This window comes from Kogia breviceps, chromosome 9, assembly GCF_026419965.1.
Source record: "Kogia breviceps isolate mKogBre1 chromosome 9, mKogBre1 haplotype 1, whole genome shotgun sequence".
In the NCBI taxonomy this organism is placed as follows: Eukaryota; Metazoa; Chordata; class Mammalia; order Artiodactyla; family Physeteridae; genus Kogia; species Kogia breviceps.
The window spans coordinates 96,057,540-96,074,609 of NC_081318.1; the positions used below are offsets into that span (position 1 = coordinate 96,057,540).

The 17,070-nt window shown below is 49.2% G+C and overlaps 1 protein-coding gene across 6 annotated transcripts in view; it reads right to left on the reverse strand.

The window, feature by feature from the left end:
* Positions 1-17,070, reverse strand: part of ATXN7L1 (ataxin 7 like 1) — a 253,101-nt gene that overhangs the window by 154,452 nt on the left and 81,579 nt on the right. For 5 of the 6 annotated variants that reach the window (XM_067042825.1, XM_067042828.1, XM_067042824.1 and 2 more), the window contains one exon: positions 13,379-13,483. The exons of the other annotated variant lie outside the window; for it this stretch is intronic. In XM_067042825.1, the coding sequence (XP_066898926.1) occupies positions 13,379-13,483 (105 nt within the window). The remainder of the gene's footprint in view (positions 1-13,378; positions 13,484-17,070) is intronic. 6 annotated transcript variants of the gene reach the window in all.

A 17,070-nucleotide genomic window follows, 5' to 3' on the forward strand; every position in this document is an offset into this window, starting at 1 on the left:
TCATAAACTTACATGTATCCTATAGCACAGCCTGAAAATTGTACTGCAAAAGGTGTTAGAATTTCAGGAGAGACTGACACACAACCATCATAGGAGACTTAAAACTCCCTTCTCAGAAACTATAGACCAAGCAGACAAAAATGGTGAGGATAAATAGGATTTGAATAACAAAATAAACAATTAATATATGGAACCCTGCACATAAAAGAGAGATTATACAAGTTTTCTAATAACATATGACACATTAAAAAGAAAAAAGCATGATCACAAAGGAGATATCCTAAGTTATAAAACGGGTAACATAACTTTCTCTAGCCATCACAAATGAAACTAGAAATCAAAAATAAAACAAGAGTAAGGGCCCCCCTCACCACCCTTTACATTTGGAAACTAAAACTACACTCCTCAATTACTACTTGGCAATGATGTGATTTTTTTCTTTCTATGTGTGGCCTAGTTGCTATGGGACCAGGTTAATTTATATGACATTTGTCATGGGTATCACCCGAAACAGGAAACTCCCCAAGCCGCTGTATCTTCATTATTTTGTACTTTGAACTAAATTCTAACCCAAAGGGAAGGTGAAGTACCTGACTCCAGGAAGAAAAGAAGGGGTGTGTGTGGGTTAACTACTACTACCTAGTCGTACAGCACCAGAAGCTGCTGTTGGCTCATTCCCCAGACTGTGCCCTATTCTACCACACTATACCCATCTCTTGCTGCTAGCCACTACTGGCTGGACGCAGAGACTGTCCTAGAAGTGCTCTGGTCACCAGGGAAAAGGTGCTATTCAATTGATGTGGCATCCTACAATCAGTAGGGTCCTGGACCCGAGCAAATTCTGTAGTTAACAGTTTACATGGGACCTTCTGTCTGCTTGTTCACGGGGCCAAGCACTTCTTAAAAATGATCGTGGAATGCTGCACAGGAGACACACAAGAAAAATACAGGTCCATGTGTCCCTGGGGTAGAAAGCAGTCCCCCTGAGAAATCCCCCCAGATCAATCCCAAACCAACCACTTCCTCTGGACTGTGCTGCCAGTTCAACACAATTCCAGTGCCGGCTGAATAATGAAAGAAATATTAAAAAGGAAAACACCAAACAACCTAAAAAGAATAGAATGCAGGATGGGGTGATAGTGATCAAATCACACTGATGATAGGTCTGCAACTTCTGTGGGCCGGCGGGGGCGGGGGAGGTGGAGCAATAAGAAAATAAAAGAGAGGACCAGAGCTCTTCTGCCTGTGCCACGGACACCTGTGCTGGTCAAAACGGCCCCGTGGTTCCCTGGCTCACAAACAAGCCACGGAGTGGGGGCAGCTCTCAGGGGACCCCCCTGCCCTGGGCCTCCTCACTGGTCTCCCAATCCCTCTCAAACATCACCAACACTGCCCCCCATCAAAGGCTATCCGAGGCAGAGGTGTGTCGTCAGCACAGAGACTTCCCACCAACTACCCCCTCGGGTGAGTGTCACAGTGGTAAGCACGTGACACGGGCAGCTGAAAAAGTGATTTTCAGAGCTGCTGTCTAGGTCCTCCCTCTTTCAACGCTCCGGTGACTTAATTCACACGCACCCGGAGAGAGTGCCGCCACCAGACGATGCCCTAGAGCTGACTGTCATGCAGGTCACTGAGTCAGGGGTCAGTCGGGGCTGGTGTTAACGGGACCTCACTGCTGCGGACTGGGCAGCAGGGCTCCTGATGGAGGCGGCTCATTTGAGAGGGATACCTGCGGGGTGGGGACAGCCGCTTAGCGAGACGAGCGGAAAATCGCAGCCACCGCACCAGGAAAGCCATACTCATCTGAGAAAAATGCATCTCTGGAGAAGCCTCAGGAATTTGAAGACATAATTCCTGGGAGAGAAAAGCAAGCATCTACGATGCTAATAAACAAACAAGTAACAGGGTTAGTCAGAAACCAAACCTTGGACAGAAATCCATAGTTCCAGTTTTGTAAAACAAAGACCAGAGTTGCTTTCTCTGTAAAAAAAAAAAAATAATTATTCATTCCATGTGAAGTAAGATTCACCATAGTGAAATTGTTTACTTATTCTTTCATCGTTTACTCCCCTCGATTTACATTTTCCCCCAGATGTATTTATTTTCCATGCGCCTCCTACACAGCAATTTCCCAACGTGCACTCATTTTTCAGTAGTGCCCGCCCCATGAAAGACCAAAGGAAAGGCCTTGGGCAAGCTCTTCACTACAGGATTTCCTCAATTCCAGTATGACACCGATCGTAAGAGGCCACATCAACTTAACAGCACCTTTTCCAGAAGAGAAAAGAAAGCCCCGCCATAGTAAATATACACACGATACGGGAAGAAGCACTTGGACTTTAGAAACGACAGGGCTGGGAACCTTCTTTAGAGACTCCCTGCCCCCCCCCCACCCCTGCTCCCACAGCCCCAAGGTGAGCCTCTACACGGTGCCTCGTATGTGACACTTTGGGAGGGACCTCTCAGTGACCCCAGGCAAAGCACTCAGAATCAGCTCCTGAGCGAATACTCCAGATGCTCTTCCAAAGGGAAAACTGTGACGGTGCAGTGTCAGCGCGGATGGGAAATGGGCTCTGGCATTAGGGCGCGAGGTGGAAAGGATGGGTAATCAAGCCCACCCTTGAAATCCCTTCCACTCATAAAGTACGGTAGATGCGGTCTGGGGAGAGCGGGTTCTCTTCATGGCCACTTTCTCCTCCAGGATTGGAAAAGAGCTTTGTTCCTCTGCTTGGACCCCAGATGAAGGAGTGGGCTTGTATGTGGCACCGCATTATTAATCCAAAAAAGTGCATCAGTATTATCATCATCATCTCCATCACCCAGTGCACGTGGTTGAACTCTGATAAATTAAGAGCGATGGGACTCCGAATCGAAAGAGGTGCATTTTTGTTTTTTACTGCAAGACCTCTGAGTGCTTTGATGGACTAATACCTGCCGAGAACCTCCAGAGGGTAAGCTGGCGTGTGGTCTTTCCCGAGCGTGTGTGTGCCCCCAAACTCCAGCTCTCAGAGCACAGATGCACTGCTATGGGGAGGGAACACTGCTCCGGAAACCCCGTTCTGCTCATTGCTCCGGATGGGGACAATTCCCAACTGACCTTTTGAATCAGTGCTGGCAACATTCTTTGCTCGGATTTAAATAAAGCGATGGCTGTTCCCCTAATTTTTCTCGGTTGATACAGCTCTGAGGAATGGAACGGAGCGGCCCATGCAGCGAGGACAAGCCAGTAATGAGTCAGAAGCCGGGGGTCATGTTACAGTGTCAGCCTTCCAGAACTCAGCTGTGGTCAGGGATCAAAGCAGCAGCCTCACCAGTGCTCAGTGAGGAAGGACGGTTCCCCTGCATCAACCTCTCCAACTGCCCCTGAATAGAGGCGGTCATTCCCTTTGAAGGAGCAACAGCTTCTAAACGAGTGTCCTCGCTTACCCACGGAATTGGGCTTACTCACAACTGGGAGGCCAATTTCCTTCCATGCTCACTTTCTCCCTCCTTTCTTCCAAGATTCATTTTTTTAAAAAGTGTACTGACCACCAATGGTAGATCCAGCATTCATCGTGTTAACTCAGGGAACACAATGACGAGCACGATGACAGGGCTCCTTGAAACTCCCAGTCTGGGGGGGGGGGTGTCTGTGCGAGTGCACGTGCATGCCACAGGGGTGGATGAGCAAACGAGCATTTGCAATGGCTGTCATTTATGCGAACCTTGGTTAAGTGGGGAGTGCCAAGAGCACTTGAATCGGGATTGGAAGAGTCCTTCTTTCTCCCTGTCTGTGCCCCAAGTCAGAAAATGTGCTCCAGGCTGGGACTCGGGGATGCAAAAGACACAGGCTCAGCGCTTGGGAGCTCAGGACCTAGTGCTCACAGGGGACTGCTGCACAGTGATGCCTACCATAGGACGGGGGGATGCAGGGGGCGCCAGGGACCAGCTGACAACTTAGTCGGGTGGTAGCTGAGCTCAGCAGAAATGTAGAAAAACACTTAGGGTGTTGCTAGCCTAAAAAGAGGTCTATCAGTGATGTAAAAATGAAGTCATCTGTACTTGGGAAAAAAATCCAAAGACATTAAAATGGCTATCGTCAAGGTCAACAGCAGCCTCTGGTGGCAACTAGCAACCTCTTCTCTTTTCTCCTCTCACTCAACCGCTTGGCATTTGACTGGCTCTACAAAACACTTTCTTCTCTTGGCTCCCATGTTATCATCTGCTGCTGCTTTTCCTACCAGGTCACTGGCCATTCGCCTTCTAACTAACCCTAAATGTTGACCTCTCCCTTTTCCACCTCAATCCATCGGCAAATGCTGTCAGCTACATTTCCAAAACAGACCTCAAGTTTATCCTTTGTTATCCATCTTCACAGCTACGCATCAGTCCCTACAAGGTCCCCCAGGCTCCAAGCAGCCAGAGTGACCTTCTAAAAACACAAACCAGATGATGTCTTTCCCTCACACAGGGTCCTCCCGTGTCTTCACACCACACCTAGAATGAAGCCCGAACTTTGGGCTCTGCCCTACAGGGCTCTACAGTAGTGGTGCCCCCCAGCTCTCTGAAGCCCTCAAACACACCTCGCCTGGTGTGCTCTACCTACAGCTCGATCGCATTATTGTTTATCAATACATTATTTAACCTACCAGAACACAGGCTTCAAGAAACCCACACTCTTATTTGTCTCATTCACCACTGTATCTGCAGCTTTAGAACAATGCCTGGCATACAGTAGGTGCTCAATAAATTTTTTTTTTTGCGGTACACGGGCCTCTCACTGTTGTGGCCTCTCCCGTTGCGGAGCACAGGCTCCGGACGCGCAGGCTCAGCGGCCATGGCTCACAGGCCCAGCCGCTCCGCGGCATGTGGCATCCTCCTGGACCGGGGCACGAACCGGTGTCCCCTGCATCGGCAGGCGGACTCTCAACCACTGCGCCACCAGGGAAGCCCAATAAATATTTTTTAAATAAATTAACGAATCAAAGCTATGTGACTCTAGAGAATGTAATCCAAGAGATTTAGCCTTCAAGAAACAGGCTTGAATGAGATTACAACTATAAGGTTTTTTTTTCAATTAAAGATGAATTCAATACTAAAGTAAAAAAAAAAAAAACCTAAAGTTATGAAGATCCTCTTAATCTATCTCTAAATTTGAGCTGAACCATTATATCTGCTATTTTTTTTCTTTTGGCCATGCTGCATGGCATGTGGGATCTTAGTTCCCCCGACCAGAGATTGAACCCGCGCCCCCTACAGTGGAAGCACGGAGTCTTAATCCTTAACCACGGAACCATCAGGGAAGTCCTTGGTTTGTTTACTTGTAAAATTTTACCTGGTTCACAGAAACATGCAAGAAAAGGGAATTCCATTGAATTTAGAGGAAACCATCTACTGTTTGATGGGGGAGCATCTCATGGATCTGCTCATTTGCTGGAGATGAACAAGAAGCTAAAGACAGAACTGATGGTGGTACCCACTCCACCTCTTCTACAAGCTTGCTTCTTTTTACTTTTTGATATTTAAAGGTCTATGCAAATGCTGTGGCTCTCAAAACATGGACTGTAACTGATTTATTCCTCCTTTCTGAATTCCCTCAAAATTGTGCCCAAGTTCTTTACCTAAGCCAACAAGCAGACAAGATCAGTGGCGTAGGCTAGACAGATGAGAAAGAAACAGGGAGCTCAGGTGCCCCCAAAGCACTGCATTTCATCTCCAGCATCCTACAGGGGACCAAAACAAACTTTCTGTATGGAAGTGTAGTTACGCTGCTGCAGGGAGTTTGAGATCCGAAACATTGAACCAGTACAGTGGTTAAAGTGATCTAGCGTCAGACATAGATGGGAATCTTGGTTCTGTCACTTACATCAGCCTGATTTTGAGGAAATTTCTTAAATCCTCTGAGTCTCCCTGTCCTTGGCTGTGAGATGAGAATACTATGACCGTAGCACCTTAGGGTGGCAATACGATTAAATAACACAAAGTTTAGCATATATAAGTGCTCAATAAGTACATTAGCTTTATTGTTGTTTTTGGTATTTTTGCCTGCCATTAGCAGAGAAAAAACAAAAGCCAGGGTTTGGGACCAGGTCAGTCTGCGCTATGTTCTAGACATACCTTTAATTCTAATTTGAGCAGCAAGTTCAAAATATAAACATTTGAAGTGGAGCAAAACGTGGTCCTACTTTATCATAGATTCTTTCTGTTGTAATGCTTGATTTAAGGCAGAACCATTTGTTAGTTCGTGATCTTTTTCCTCAGGGATCTTCTTACTATAGGGATTTCCTTAGGATCTGTCGTATGACTGCACTTTACCAGGGACAATGGAAAGATGAAATAAGAAGAAAGAACAGCAGACATTGTTTCTGATCGTAAGGAACCCGAAAGATATAGCAAGCCAAGAGTTAATTCTGGATCGGGGAGCCATTCATCAAATTAAGGTTAAAAAAGAATCCCACTAACAAAATCAAGTTTGCACAGATTCACTCGTTCTTGCCAAGTCTTATTAGTTAATACTGTCAGACTTGACAAAGAATATGTTTGATGAGACCAATTTACTTTAATTATTTTATACATCTCTGGTATAAATAATCTAGTCTCATAAAAGACAACTCACCATAACAACAACAGAAATTTAATCTCAACAAATTCAACTTAATTGACCAAAAACTCCAGCCCTGCTCTGTGGCAATCTACACTTTCAGAAAGGAAGTTCTGGCAGGATAATTAGCCGGTGATGATACCCGGGAAGCCCAGGGACACTGACATTGGGAGGGACTGACTTTCTCTAGGGTTCAGAAGCACAAATGGTTTGTTTCCTCCTCAACCAGAGGTCACCCGGAGATAGACAAAATAAAAAGAACAATTGCAGGAAACCTTGGAACCTCATTAACGAGGCTTCCATGTGTGGCATTGCTGGGCTCTGCTGCTCTTGGTACCCACCCAGCATCGGCATCTGGATGTGGACGGGAGGGATGGAGGTAACAGCCTCCAGCAGCCAGTTGCTGTCACTCATTTATTTTGCAGCTCAGCCCCTCTGCTTTAGTTCACAGTTCATTAAATTCTACTGCATCACCATCAACATGCAAAATAGCTACTTGAAGGGCATTCAAAAATATAATCAGAAAAGGGAATAAAAAGCCCTCTCTGAGAAAGAGGGACAAAAATTAATCCTCTCTTGTCTACTGAGTCACAACTAGGTTCTTTGGTTCTAACATGTATATTTTTTAAGTAGCAGTGACATCCAAGGATTATCTCTGTCTGATGGATGGGGTGTGGGGCTGTATAGTTCTCTGCTTGGAGGGTGGCTGAAAAATTCTGAAGGATCTGTGTATATGGATGGGTTATTTCTTTTGCCATTTTTTCCCCCTTTTTTGATTTTAAGGTGGGGAGGACTGCAACTTTATGAACTTATGCAACATATCTTTTTTTTTTTTTTTTTTTTTTTGCGGTATGCGGGCCTCTCACTGCTGTGGCCTCTCCTGTTGCGGAGCGCAGGCTCCGGACGCGCAGGCTCAGCGGCCACGGCTCACGGGCCCAGCCGCTCCGCGGCATGTGGGATCTTCCCGGACCGGGGCACGAACCCGAGTCCCCTGCATCGGCAGGCGGACTCTCAACCGCTGCGCCACCAGGGAAGCCCTGCAACATATCTTGTTTTATGCTTTGAATAGGACTGTGATGGGGGAAATTATCCTGATGACCCGTGCACACACACTCATTTGAATGTGGAGAAAAAATTAAATATAGAAAAGCACAAAATATGATAGGACAAATGGAGATGTTATATTTTATGGCAGTGGTTTTCAACTGGGAGCGATTTTGTCGCCTAGAGGACACTGGCAATTCCTGGTGACAGTTTTCGCTGTCATGACTGGGGGTGGGGGCTGCTACTGGCATCCAGCGGATAAAATACAGGGAAGCTGTTCGACATCCTACAACACACAAGACGCCCCCATAACAGAATTATCCAGCCCCAAATGGTAACAGTGCTGCTGCTGAGAAACTCTTCTTCATGGTAGTTCATTATGTAAATATATTAGGAGATAAGGACAGAAAAAAATCATACTCCTTTCATTTAGGCAAATCACACAACTCCATAAATGCCCAACCCAATTACAACACCACAGCTTGGATCTACCTCTTATTTTTCCCTTTACTTATAATATTTCAAATTGATCAAACGTACACAACTACTAAAAGTAATAAAAATATGTTTCCATTGCAGGTATCTTGCACCTCCTAGTTTTGAGCTTGTATACAGGCTTGTGGACACAGATGGGACCCCCCCCACACACACACAGAAGATTCTTTTCGGAAGAAATGGCAATACCACTCTTTCTGGGCTGAGGTTGGGACCCACAGCATTGATACAAGAGGAAGAGTCACAAATGTCACCCTCACCCTCCATGGTAATCGTAAGTGAATATTCTCTGAAAAGATTTCATTATAAATCTCTGTAGCTTATCACTTGGTTAATGATAGCTTAACTTTTTTTTTTTTTCCTAAAGCAAACTTTGTTCCACCACTGTGCTAAGTACTTCCCACATGCGAGTTCCTTTAATCATCACAACAATCTTACGAGGTAAACTACGATCCCATTTTAAGAATAAGGAGACTGAAGCACAGAGAGGCAAAGTAACCTGCCCAAGGTCACACAGCTAATAAGTGGAAGAGCTGGAACTTGAATCTAGGCAGACCGACCCCAGGGGGGCTATTCACAACCACGAGGCTCCTACATCGCGTCAGTGCATCAAGCCACAACTTGGGCTGGACAGCTATGAGAGATAGGGATGCCTGCTGAATAGGATCAGGAGGCCCGAGGCAAGGCTTTTTCTGTTTTCCCCTTTTCTACGCCTAAATAACCTCATCAACTAACCTAAGGGACTTTAGAAACAAACCAATTTCTCAAAATCCTAGATCTCTTGGGTAGAGGTTTAAAAAGCATCCAAAGGGCCCTTGTACGGAGGAAACAGACCTCAGGGGCCCACACAGACAGGGTGGCACAGAAAATGGCCTGCAGGGAGCCCCTACCCCTACGCCAAGCAGAGGGTCTCCCGAGCAGTGGGCATGCCTACTTTTTACGTCTCGGACACCAGCTTGGGGCGCCAGGTCAGGAGCAACAGGAAAGCAGACAGTCCTGGGAGCGGGGCTTCACATGACCCCCATACGGGGAGGCGGCCAAGGCCAGATGGACCTCGGCAGGGACCCCAGAGGGACACTGGGAGCTTCATGGTGTTTCCAAAGGAGCTGACACTGGGGCCCCATGTGAATGTAAACCATATTCATAAAGGCGGATCCTCAGAACTGGCAATGTAATCCTCTTCAGGCCAACAAGTCCTGCCTCAAGAGTGTGGGAAGCCGAAGATGAATCACAGGCCAGAGCCCGCAGGCTGACCTCTGCGCGCACATCCCCCGAGACGGGGAGAGAAACGAAGGCAGGAAGCACTTGACTGAATTGGTTTTCCCATTTTTCATAAGAAACATTCAACTTAATAAAAAATGGCCATACTTTATTGACAATAATAGCTACCCTTTCTTTATTTCCTTACTATGTGCCAGGAAACTACTTTATCTCTGTTCCTCATAGTAACTCTGCAAGGCAGGAACTATCGCCTTCATGTTAGAAGAAGAGGAGGCTCAGAAGGTCATGTAATTAGCCCAAGGTCTCACAGCTAGTAACTTGGGTCTGTTTGACTCCAAAATTCATGACTTTTCCACCACGGCTTTCACTGTTTCACATTACCATCAGCCTCCAAAGTCCTCAGAACCAACTGCCTACCACACACACACACACACACACACACACACACACACACACTTTTTTCATTTAACTTAACCAGGTCACTGAAATCTTGAAGGCCGCCATGCATCTATCTCTCTGGATATGTTATGATCCCTAAAATCAGGAGCCAAATCACAGGTGCTAAGAATGAGCAAGTTTCCAAGAGAACACAGAGTCCAGTCCCCTGTCATTTAAAACGGTGACAAGTCCAGGGTCTAAGGGCTGGTCGAGGCCAAGCTGGGATCTGGCCCCAGGTGTGCTGGATCCTGGGCTGTGTCCCTCCCACCGCACCTCAGATCTGCTTCCCGGGGCCACGGCCGGCGATGATAAGCTCATTTCTAGGTGCTGGGAATACAGAGCTGAAAAGCTACATCCCTAGTCCTGAGAGGATCCTAGAAGCTGGTGGATGTGCTGAGACAGTCCACAGATAAGTGAAGTGCACGGCAGACGGTGGGCGGCATTGGAGAACAGAGTTCTACGGATATGAAGAGGGATGAACCGCGTCCAGCTGCTGGCCATGGGGAGATGGCATGGGGAGAAGAGGAATGAACGCGTGCTCTGGGTGGACCTGCAGGAAGGCGCCTCTCGCCAGTCACTCCGCACCAACGACTCGCCCGAGGCAGGCAGCGCACCGATCTTACGGACCAGGTGGAGAGACAGGAGGCTACCTGCCTGAGATCACGCAGTTAATGAGGGAGTCGTGTGACCTGCTCTGCCTGCCTCCGAAGCCCATGTTCTCTCCACTTTAAAACTTCAGATGCTGTTCTGCGGAGCCCTGGCGGGTTGAGAGGCCAGGAGTAGGCCAGGGACCCCGATTTCAACCTCTTTGGCTCTGCTGTGTATCTATATCCATACTTGGGTTCTACAGATGAGACTCCGTTCGAGAGTCTAACAAGATCTAACAAGATCGAGTTTGAAGCCCTGTACTACATGTGCTACCTGGAAGGCAAGTGGGTCAGGCATTGGAGTCTCTGGGCCGGGACAAGAAGGGCACGTGGCCCACGCTGGGAGGCAGTGAGGGACAACGGCTAAGGAAGCAGGCAAAGCACGCACTTCCCTCTCTCTGGAGCGATGCGGCCTGCGTTCAGAATCAGGCTTTACACCCGCTTAGCTTTGCAACCCTGGGCAAGGTACCCCTAAGCCTTAGCTTCCTCAAGTTCAAAGTGGGGGTAACATTGGTACCTACTTCATGGGGGTGTTGAGAGGATTAGGATTCCATGTTCAAAGATAAAGAAAGCATAGAGCACGGTGCCCGGCACTTAGCACAGTACCATTCTCGTTAACTTGTTGATTACAGCGAGACTAGCCATAGGAGGTAAAAGGGCAAAACAGGAAACACCATGACACTATAGGAGGAATTTTTAGGGCAACTAAGAAACCCTCACTGTTCCCGGAGTGTTGCTCTGGTTCTGAGCTCTGCCTCGTGTTCTCCTGCCCTTGATAAACGCGGGCTGCGAATCCGCGGGACACGCACCCGAAAGACGAGGGAGGCTGAGGTGTGGCCTCCATCTGCTGAGATGTGGCCATGTCCCCATCGCTACTTGTCAGCTGATGCAGCAAGAAGCTCAATGGAGACGGGGCTTCGGGGGATGAGATCGGCAACCCCAAACCCCCAAACTAATTTACTGCCACTGTTCAGGCGATGGCCACAAAACCCGTGGCTCTCCCCCTAAGCTCAACTTGCTCTTGCACCAAAAGGCCTGGGACAGAGGGAGGCACGTGTGTGAGCCCAGCCGAGCCCCAGAGGCCTGCTTCGCTGGCTAGATGAGGCCTTGCCTTGGGCGGAATTCTGCAGGGCACAGTGGGGTCCCGGGTCCCTTTTAGGTTCTTGCCGTCAGAGACCCTGCCAGAGAATTACGTTCCCAGAGAAGGTTCTGACGGCTTATGGGATTTCTGTCTGTCTTGTTCACTGCTGTGCCCCCGTGCCCAGAACAGCAGCACAGCCCATGAATGAATGAATGACGATCCCTACAGAAGCAGGTGCCACGGAGCCGCCACAGTCACCCCCTGACCCAGCAGTTAGGTGGGATCTTCTTTCCACCGCTCTGCTCTTGACTCCCTCTCCTGTCACCCCAGCTGGGAGCACCACCGCCGGGCCTCTGACAGTCTCCCTGGGAGAGGTTTGACCTTTTCTCTCCTCCGGGGAGAAGGAAGGGTCATTTGCTACAGAGCATCAAGCAAGAAGATCAGCTCGTGCCCAGCACACGACTTGCACCTGTCATGCTCATTCTGCCAGAAATGAAAATGTTAGAGCTGGAAGCGCCCGCGGAAGTCACCTCTCGTGGAAGAAACGAGGAAACCAAACACTGAGACATTTAGCAAGTAGCCCCAAGTCACAGAGCTGGCTGCCAGGAGGGGCAGGAGACCTGGCCTCTCAACAGAGCTCTTTGTACGGCACTTTCTAGGAGCCTCTATGCCTGTGCAGGTCAGAAAGTCTCAGAAGCCTGGATTCTCTTTCTATGTATTATAAACACAAAACACACCTAGAGTTTACACACAGACGCAGGTTATACCTATATATGCAGCTATGTAAATGACATATACATATATACATATTCATAAGTGATATTAGGATACATATAACTATTCTATAGTCCCAAATACATTTACTAGAGAGCTTAGATAAGCCCATCTCCTTTTATTTTATAGCTGTTTATTACAGAACGGTGATAACTGCAGGGCTGACTGTGAGAAAGGAGAAGCGTGTAATTTGCAAAAGCATATTTGATATTATAATTGCTTAGATTTTTTTTTTTTTTTAGGCGCAACATTTAATGTGCTTGGAAATTTAACAGTAAAGAAGGGCATTTGGATTTTACGTTCAACAAAAAAAGAGGAGAGTTTAAACCAAAAGACTGGGAACTACTGTTCTGGAACTCAGAGCATATGACAACTTTGGAAATTAGCTGGTCCAACGCCCCGTGTGAAGAGAGGAAACCTCCACTCAGAGAGGTTAAGTCACTTCCTGTCTCAGGTCAGTAGCTGTTTATTTGCTATAGGGGAGCAGCCTCGGGGAGGTTATCTGTTGTTAAGTCCACACAACACCTGCACTGAAGGAGGCCAGCATTTGCTGTGCAACAGCTGAAGGGAATTTCTCACTTCAAGGATGTAAAGATACAGAGGGAAAGTGAGTTCCCCAACAGGCCTGGCTTTTTTTTTTTTTTTAACGAGGATGATTCTTGGAAGAGGAGAAGCTGAACCTGTGGCTTTGCTACACGCATTTCTCGGGGGCAGCAGCCCAGTGGTCCCACACGGGACCCACCACTCCTGTGTGTCCATACAGGGAGACTCCGCGGAGCCCCCTCTCCGGGGGACCCAATGTCAGGTTGCGAGGCTGCAGGAGGGACTGCTCGAGCCACCACTGCCCCTCCCCTTCGTCATCTGCAGAGGCCACCACCCATCTACCTAAACGACGGGGGGCTTTCTCTCTGCTGTCCCGGCAGGACTGAGCCTGTTGGCAGAGGGGACTGCAGCTCCTAAGGTAGGCAGCCTGGGGGCAGAGGTAGAGCCCCAGGAGGAATTCACCCACGGCCTTGGGCTAAGACAGACCCAGGGCCAGACCACAGGGGACGGTTCCTCCCTGACATCGGACACTGGCCGCTGCAGGAGTCCACTTACCGCAGTGGGACTGGAGGACCTGCGGCTTGACGACCTGGTTACAGGCACTGCACACCACGAGGTAGAAGTCGTCGTGTGCTGGGTAGTGGCCAAACAAGTGCATATCTGTGGGGGAAAGGAAAACAGGTTGTTTTGAAAAAGCAACCAAGTCTCAGAAGGTGGACGGTTTCTTCTTGGCATTTCCTCGAGGACAGCTTTTCAAACAAGACGCGCAGAAAGCCAATAACCTTTACGAAAGGGAACGCGGTTTGTCCTAACGCAGCTCCTTACTCTGCCTCAGAGAACCCCGCCTTATTTTCCTTGCAAACAGACGGCTACCCCTGTTGGCTGCCCGGAATCACATGCTACGGGGAGTGACCCTGTTCTGAAAGAGGGCCCCGGGGTTAGCTGGGACCCAACGAGGCTCTAGTCATTTTAGGATGGGGGAGCGCCTCCAAACCCATTTCGGCATAGGCAGAGCCCTCCCAGGTGAGTGACGGGGCGAGAAAGCCTGGAGAGAGAGAGAGAGGAGTCATCCTGGTCTCGAGAGCTGCCTGGGTTCCCCATCACCTGTGGGAGACTCCAGGGTAAAAGGCAGTGTCCAGACAAGTGGCTTGCTGGCTGCCATCATTATCCATTCTTTATGTGGCAAAGATTTACCAAGTGCCTAAGCTTGCTGGGCACCGACCATGCTGGGTTCCAGGGATACCTGGTGAACAAGAACGAGTGCCCTGCTCTGCTGGAGCAGAAAAGAGAAGAGTTAACCAGAATCACACAAGTCATCACTTGGCTGTAACAGTGGTACCTCCTAAGGAGGAGATGTACGGAGTCCCATGAGAGTGTGTGTCAGGAAGACCTAACCTCGTCTGAGGCATTGGAGAGGCTTCCCTGAGGAGTGGTTAGAGGAAGAAAAGGCCAGGGGAGGGAGAGGAAAGCTCCAGGTCCTCCGAGGGAGGAGATTCTGTGTGTCAGCAGAACCTCTTGGCTGGAACAGAAGGACAAGGGGGGAGCCCGGAAGGTGTAAGCCTTGTGGCCCAAGGTAGAGCTTTTGAACCTGACTTTAAGATCAGTGGGAAGCTACTAAAGGTTTTTAAGCAAAGAAGAGACAGAGTCAGATGGACGCTGCTAGAAGATCAGTTACGTGGCCTACGAGACACAGTCGCGTAGGTCCACACAAAAACCTGCCCACGCAGGTTCACCGTAGCATTATTCATAACAGCCCAAGGGTGGAAGCAACCCAGATACCCATCAACTGCTGAACAAATAAATGAAATGTGACATATCCATACAATGGGATATTATTTGGCCATAAAAAGGAGTGAAGTACTGATACCTGCTACAACATGGATGAACCTTGAAAACACATGCTAAGTGAAAGGAGCCAGTCACAAAAGCCCACGTATTATATGATTCCACTTATATGAACTGTCCAGAACAGGCAGAACTAGAGAGACAGAAAGCAGGTTAGTGCTTGCCTTGGGCTGGGGGGGGGGCCCTGGAGGGAACTGTCGGACAATTGCTAAAGGCTACGGGTTTCTTTTGGGGGTGATAATGTTCTAAGGTTGATAGTGGTGACGGCTGCGCAACGCTGTGAACATACTACAAACCACTGAACAGCATGCTTTAAACGAGTGAATTGTATATGTGAATTATGTGTCAGGAAAGCTGTGTGTGTGTGTGTAGGGGGTCAGTTTGGAGGATTCGGTGGTCATACCTCCTCGCCCACCATGGGGTGGAGGGTACTCTGCCCGCCTCTCCTTAGCTGACTGGCTCCAGGGCCACTGAGAGCAGGGCGGACGGAGGAACTAAAAGACACGTTCCGCATGAAAGTCTTTGCGTCACAGAGCTGAGCTTCCTCTCCCCAGCCCCACACGCCCTCGTTTTTTAGACTCAACCTGTGTCTTTACTGAAAACCACCAGGCGCACGATGGTTCTCCCAGCTGCAGGGCGAGGCCACAGGGAAGCCAAGCTCCTCCTGATTCAGGCACGGCTCATTTATAAGCCAACACAGGCTTCCAGTGCAGCCCCAATGCTTCGAGGGAAATGGAACCGACACCCTTGTCACGCGGCCGGGAGCCAAGACCCCCGCCCCAGAGGAGGCTGGACTGGAAGGGTGAGAAGGGCCCCCATTGCTGGGTCCCCTCCACGTGCGAGGAACCCGCGGCGGGATACGGGCCAGACCGGGGCACAGGCGCACTGAGCCTCTGCATCATCTGTGGCTCTGGTCGTATCCCATCATTTCCCCTCTAGGACTCGCCTGTGTTTCCACTCTGACTAAGACATTACCGGAGGGGAGCGTTATTAGTCAGTGCCTGGTAGGTGGAGGCCCGTGGAAAGAGGAAACCTGAGAGAGAACCCAGCTATGACAAAGGCCTGCGGCGTGGGGAGGCCCAGGCCGGGCCCACCCAGCATGTCCGGGGCCCTTGCTTCAGAGCCTCCCAGCGCACAGAGGATGCACCCGGTCCCACATTGCTGACACCATTCTCGCTTTACATTTTATTTACAGATTATTTTTATAATATATAGTCTTTTTTTTTAAATAACAAAAGTGATCCATGTTCTTTGAGGATACATATGAAAAATACAGAAAAGCCAGAAGAAATTTAAAAAAAAATCACTGGCAGTCTTTATTAACACTTTGCATCTCATTTAGACTTAGTCACATTTTCTATCCAGGAACATGTGAAACCAGGAGCTGGCGAGGGCTAAGACATTTATTTATTCAACAGCATTTCCTGAGCTGCCTTCCAGCCTGTCTGCAATAGATCAGGCTATAAAGGCATGAAGGAAATGCATTAATTAAAAAAACAAAAAAGCGCATTCACAAAAGTTTCTTGAGCACCTACTCTGCACCAGAAGCTGTGTGGAGTATGGGAGGCTGAGAGCTGTGGGCGAGGCACGCACCTCTGCACCTCTGTCGTGCGCGCCTGATGACGTGCCCAAGGCCTGTCAGGCCTCCAGCTGCTGTCCCATTTCAGGATTCCTCCAGGAACCTGTAGACCCCACCCCCTACACGCACCTCTAGGTCGAGAGTAGAAGGTGAAGGTTAGGCTGGTCAGAGACTGGCCACCCTGGGGGTGTCCTACTCCAGGCCCTTCACTCCTCTGGGGCTCTTCCTGGTTTCCTCCAGGGCAGTTTCAACCACGCACACGTCTGCTCAGAGCGTGTCTCCTATGGAAACTGACAGGACCTGCTGGCCTACTTGATTATTCCTCAGTGATCAGACCTTAGAATCTCCTCGACAGGCTTCCCAGGCTCTGGGAGAGCCTGGCAGATGGGGAGCAAGATAAGGGCACATGGCTTCTCAGAAGAACCACCACTTTGCAGGGCCAGGCTATCTCGGTCCATGTGCTGTCTGCTTGGGGATGAGGAAGGAAGGCCGGGGAGAAATGGAAACTGCTATGTCTGGCATCACGCTAGGCATCCTATCATTAATTCTCCCTCTCGCTCTCTCAATTTACCACCCAAACAGAGCTTGCAGCTCACGTTAAAAACAGGGGGTGTGGGGGCTTCCCTGGTGGCGCAGTGGTTGAGAGTCCGCCTGCCGATGCGGGGGACACGGGTTCGTGCCCCGGTCCGGGAGGATCCCACGTGCCGCAGAGCGGCTGGGCCCGTGAACCGTGGCCGCTGAGCCCGCGCGTCCGGAGCCTGTGCTCCGCAACGGGAGAGGCCACAGCGGTGAGAGGTCCACGTACCGCAAAAAACAAAAACAA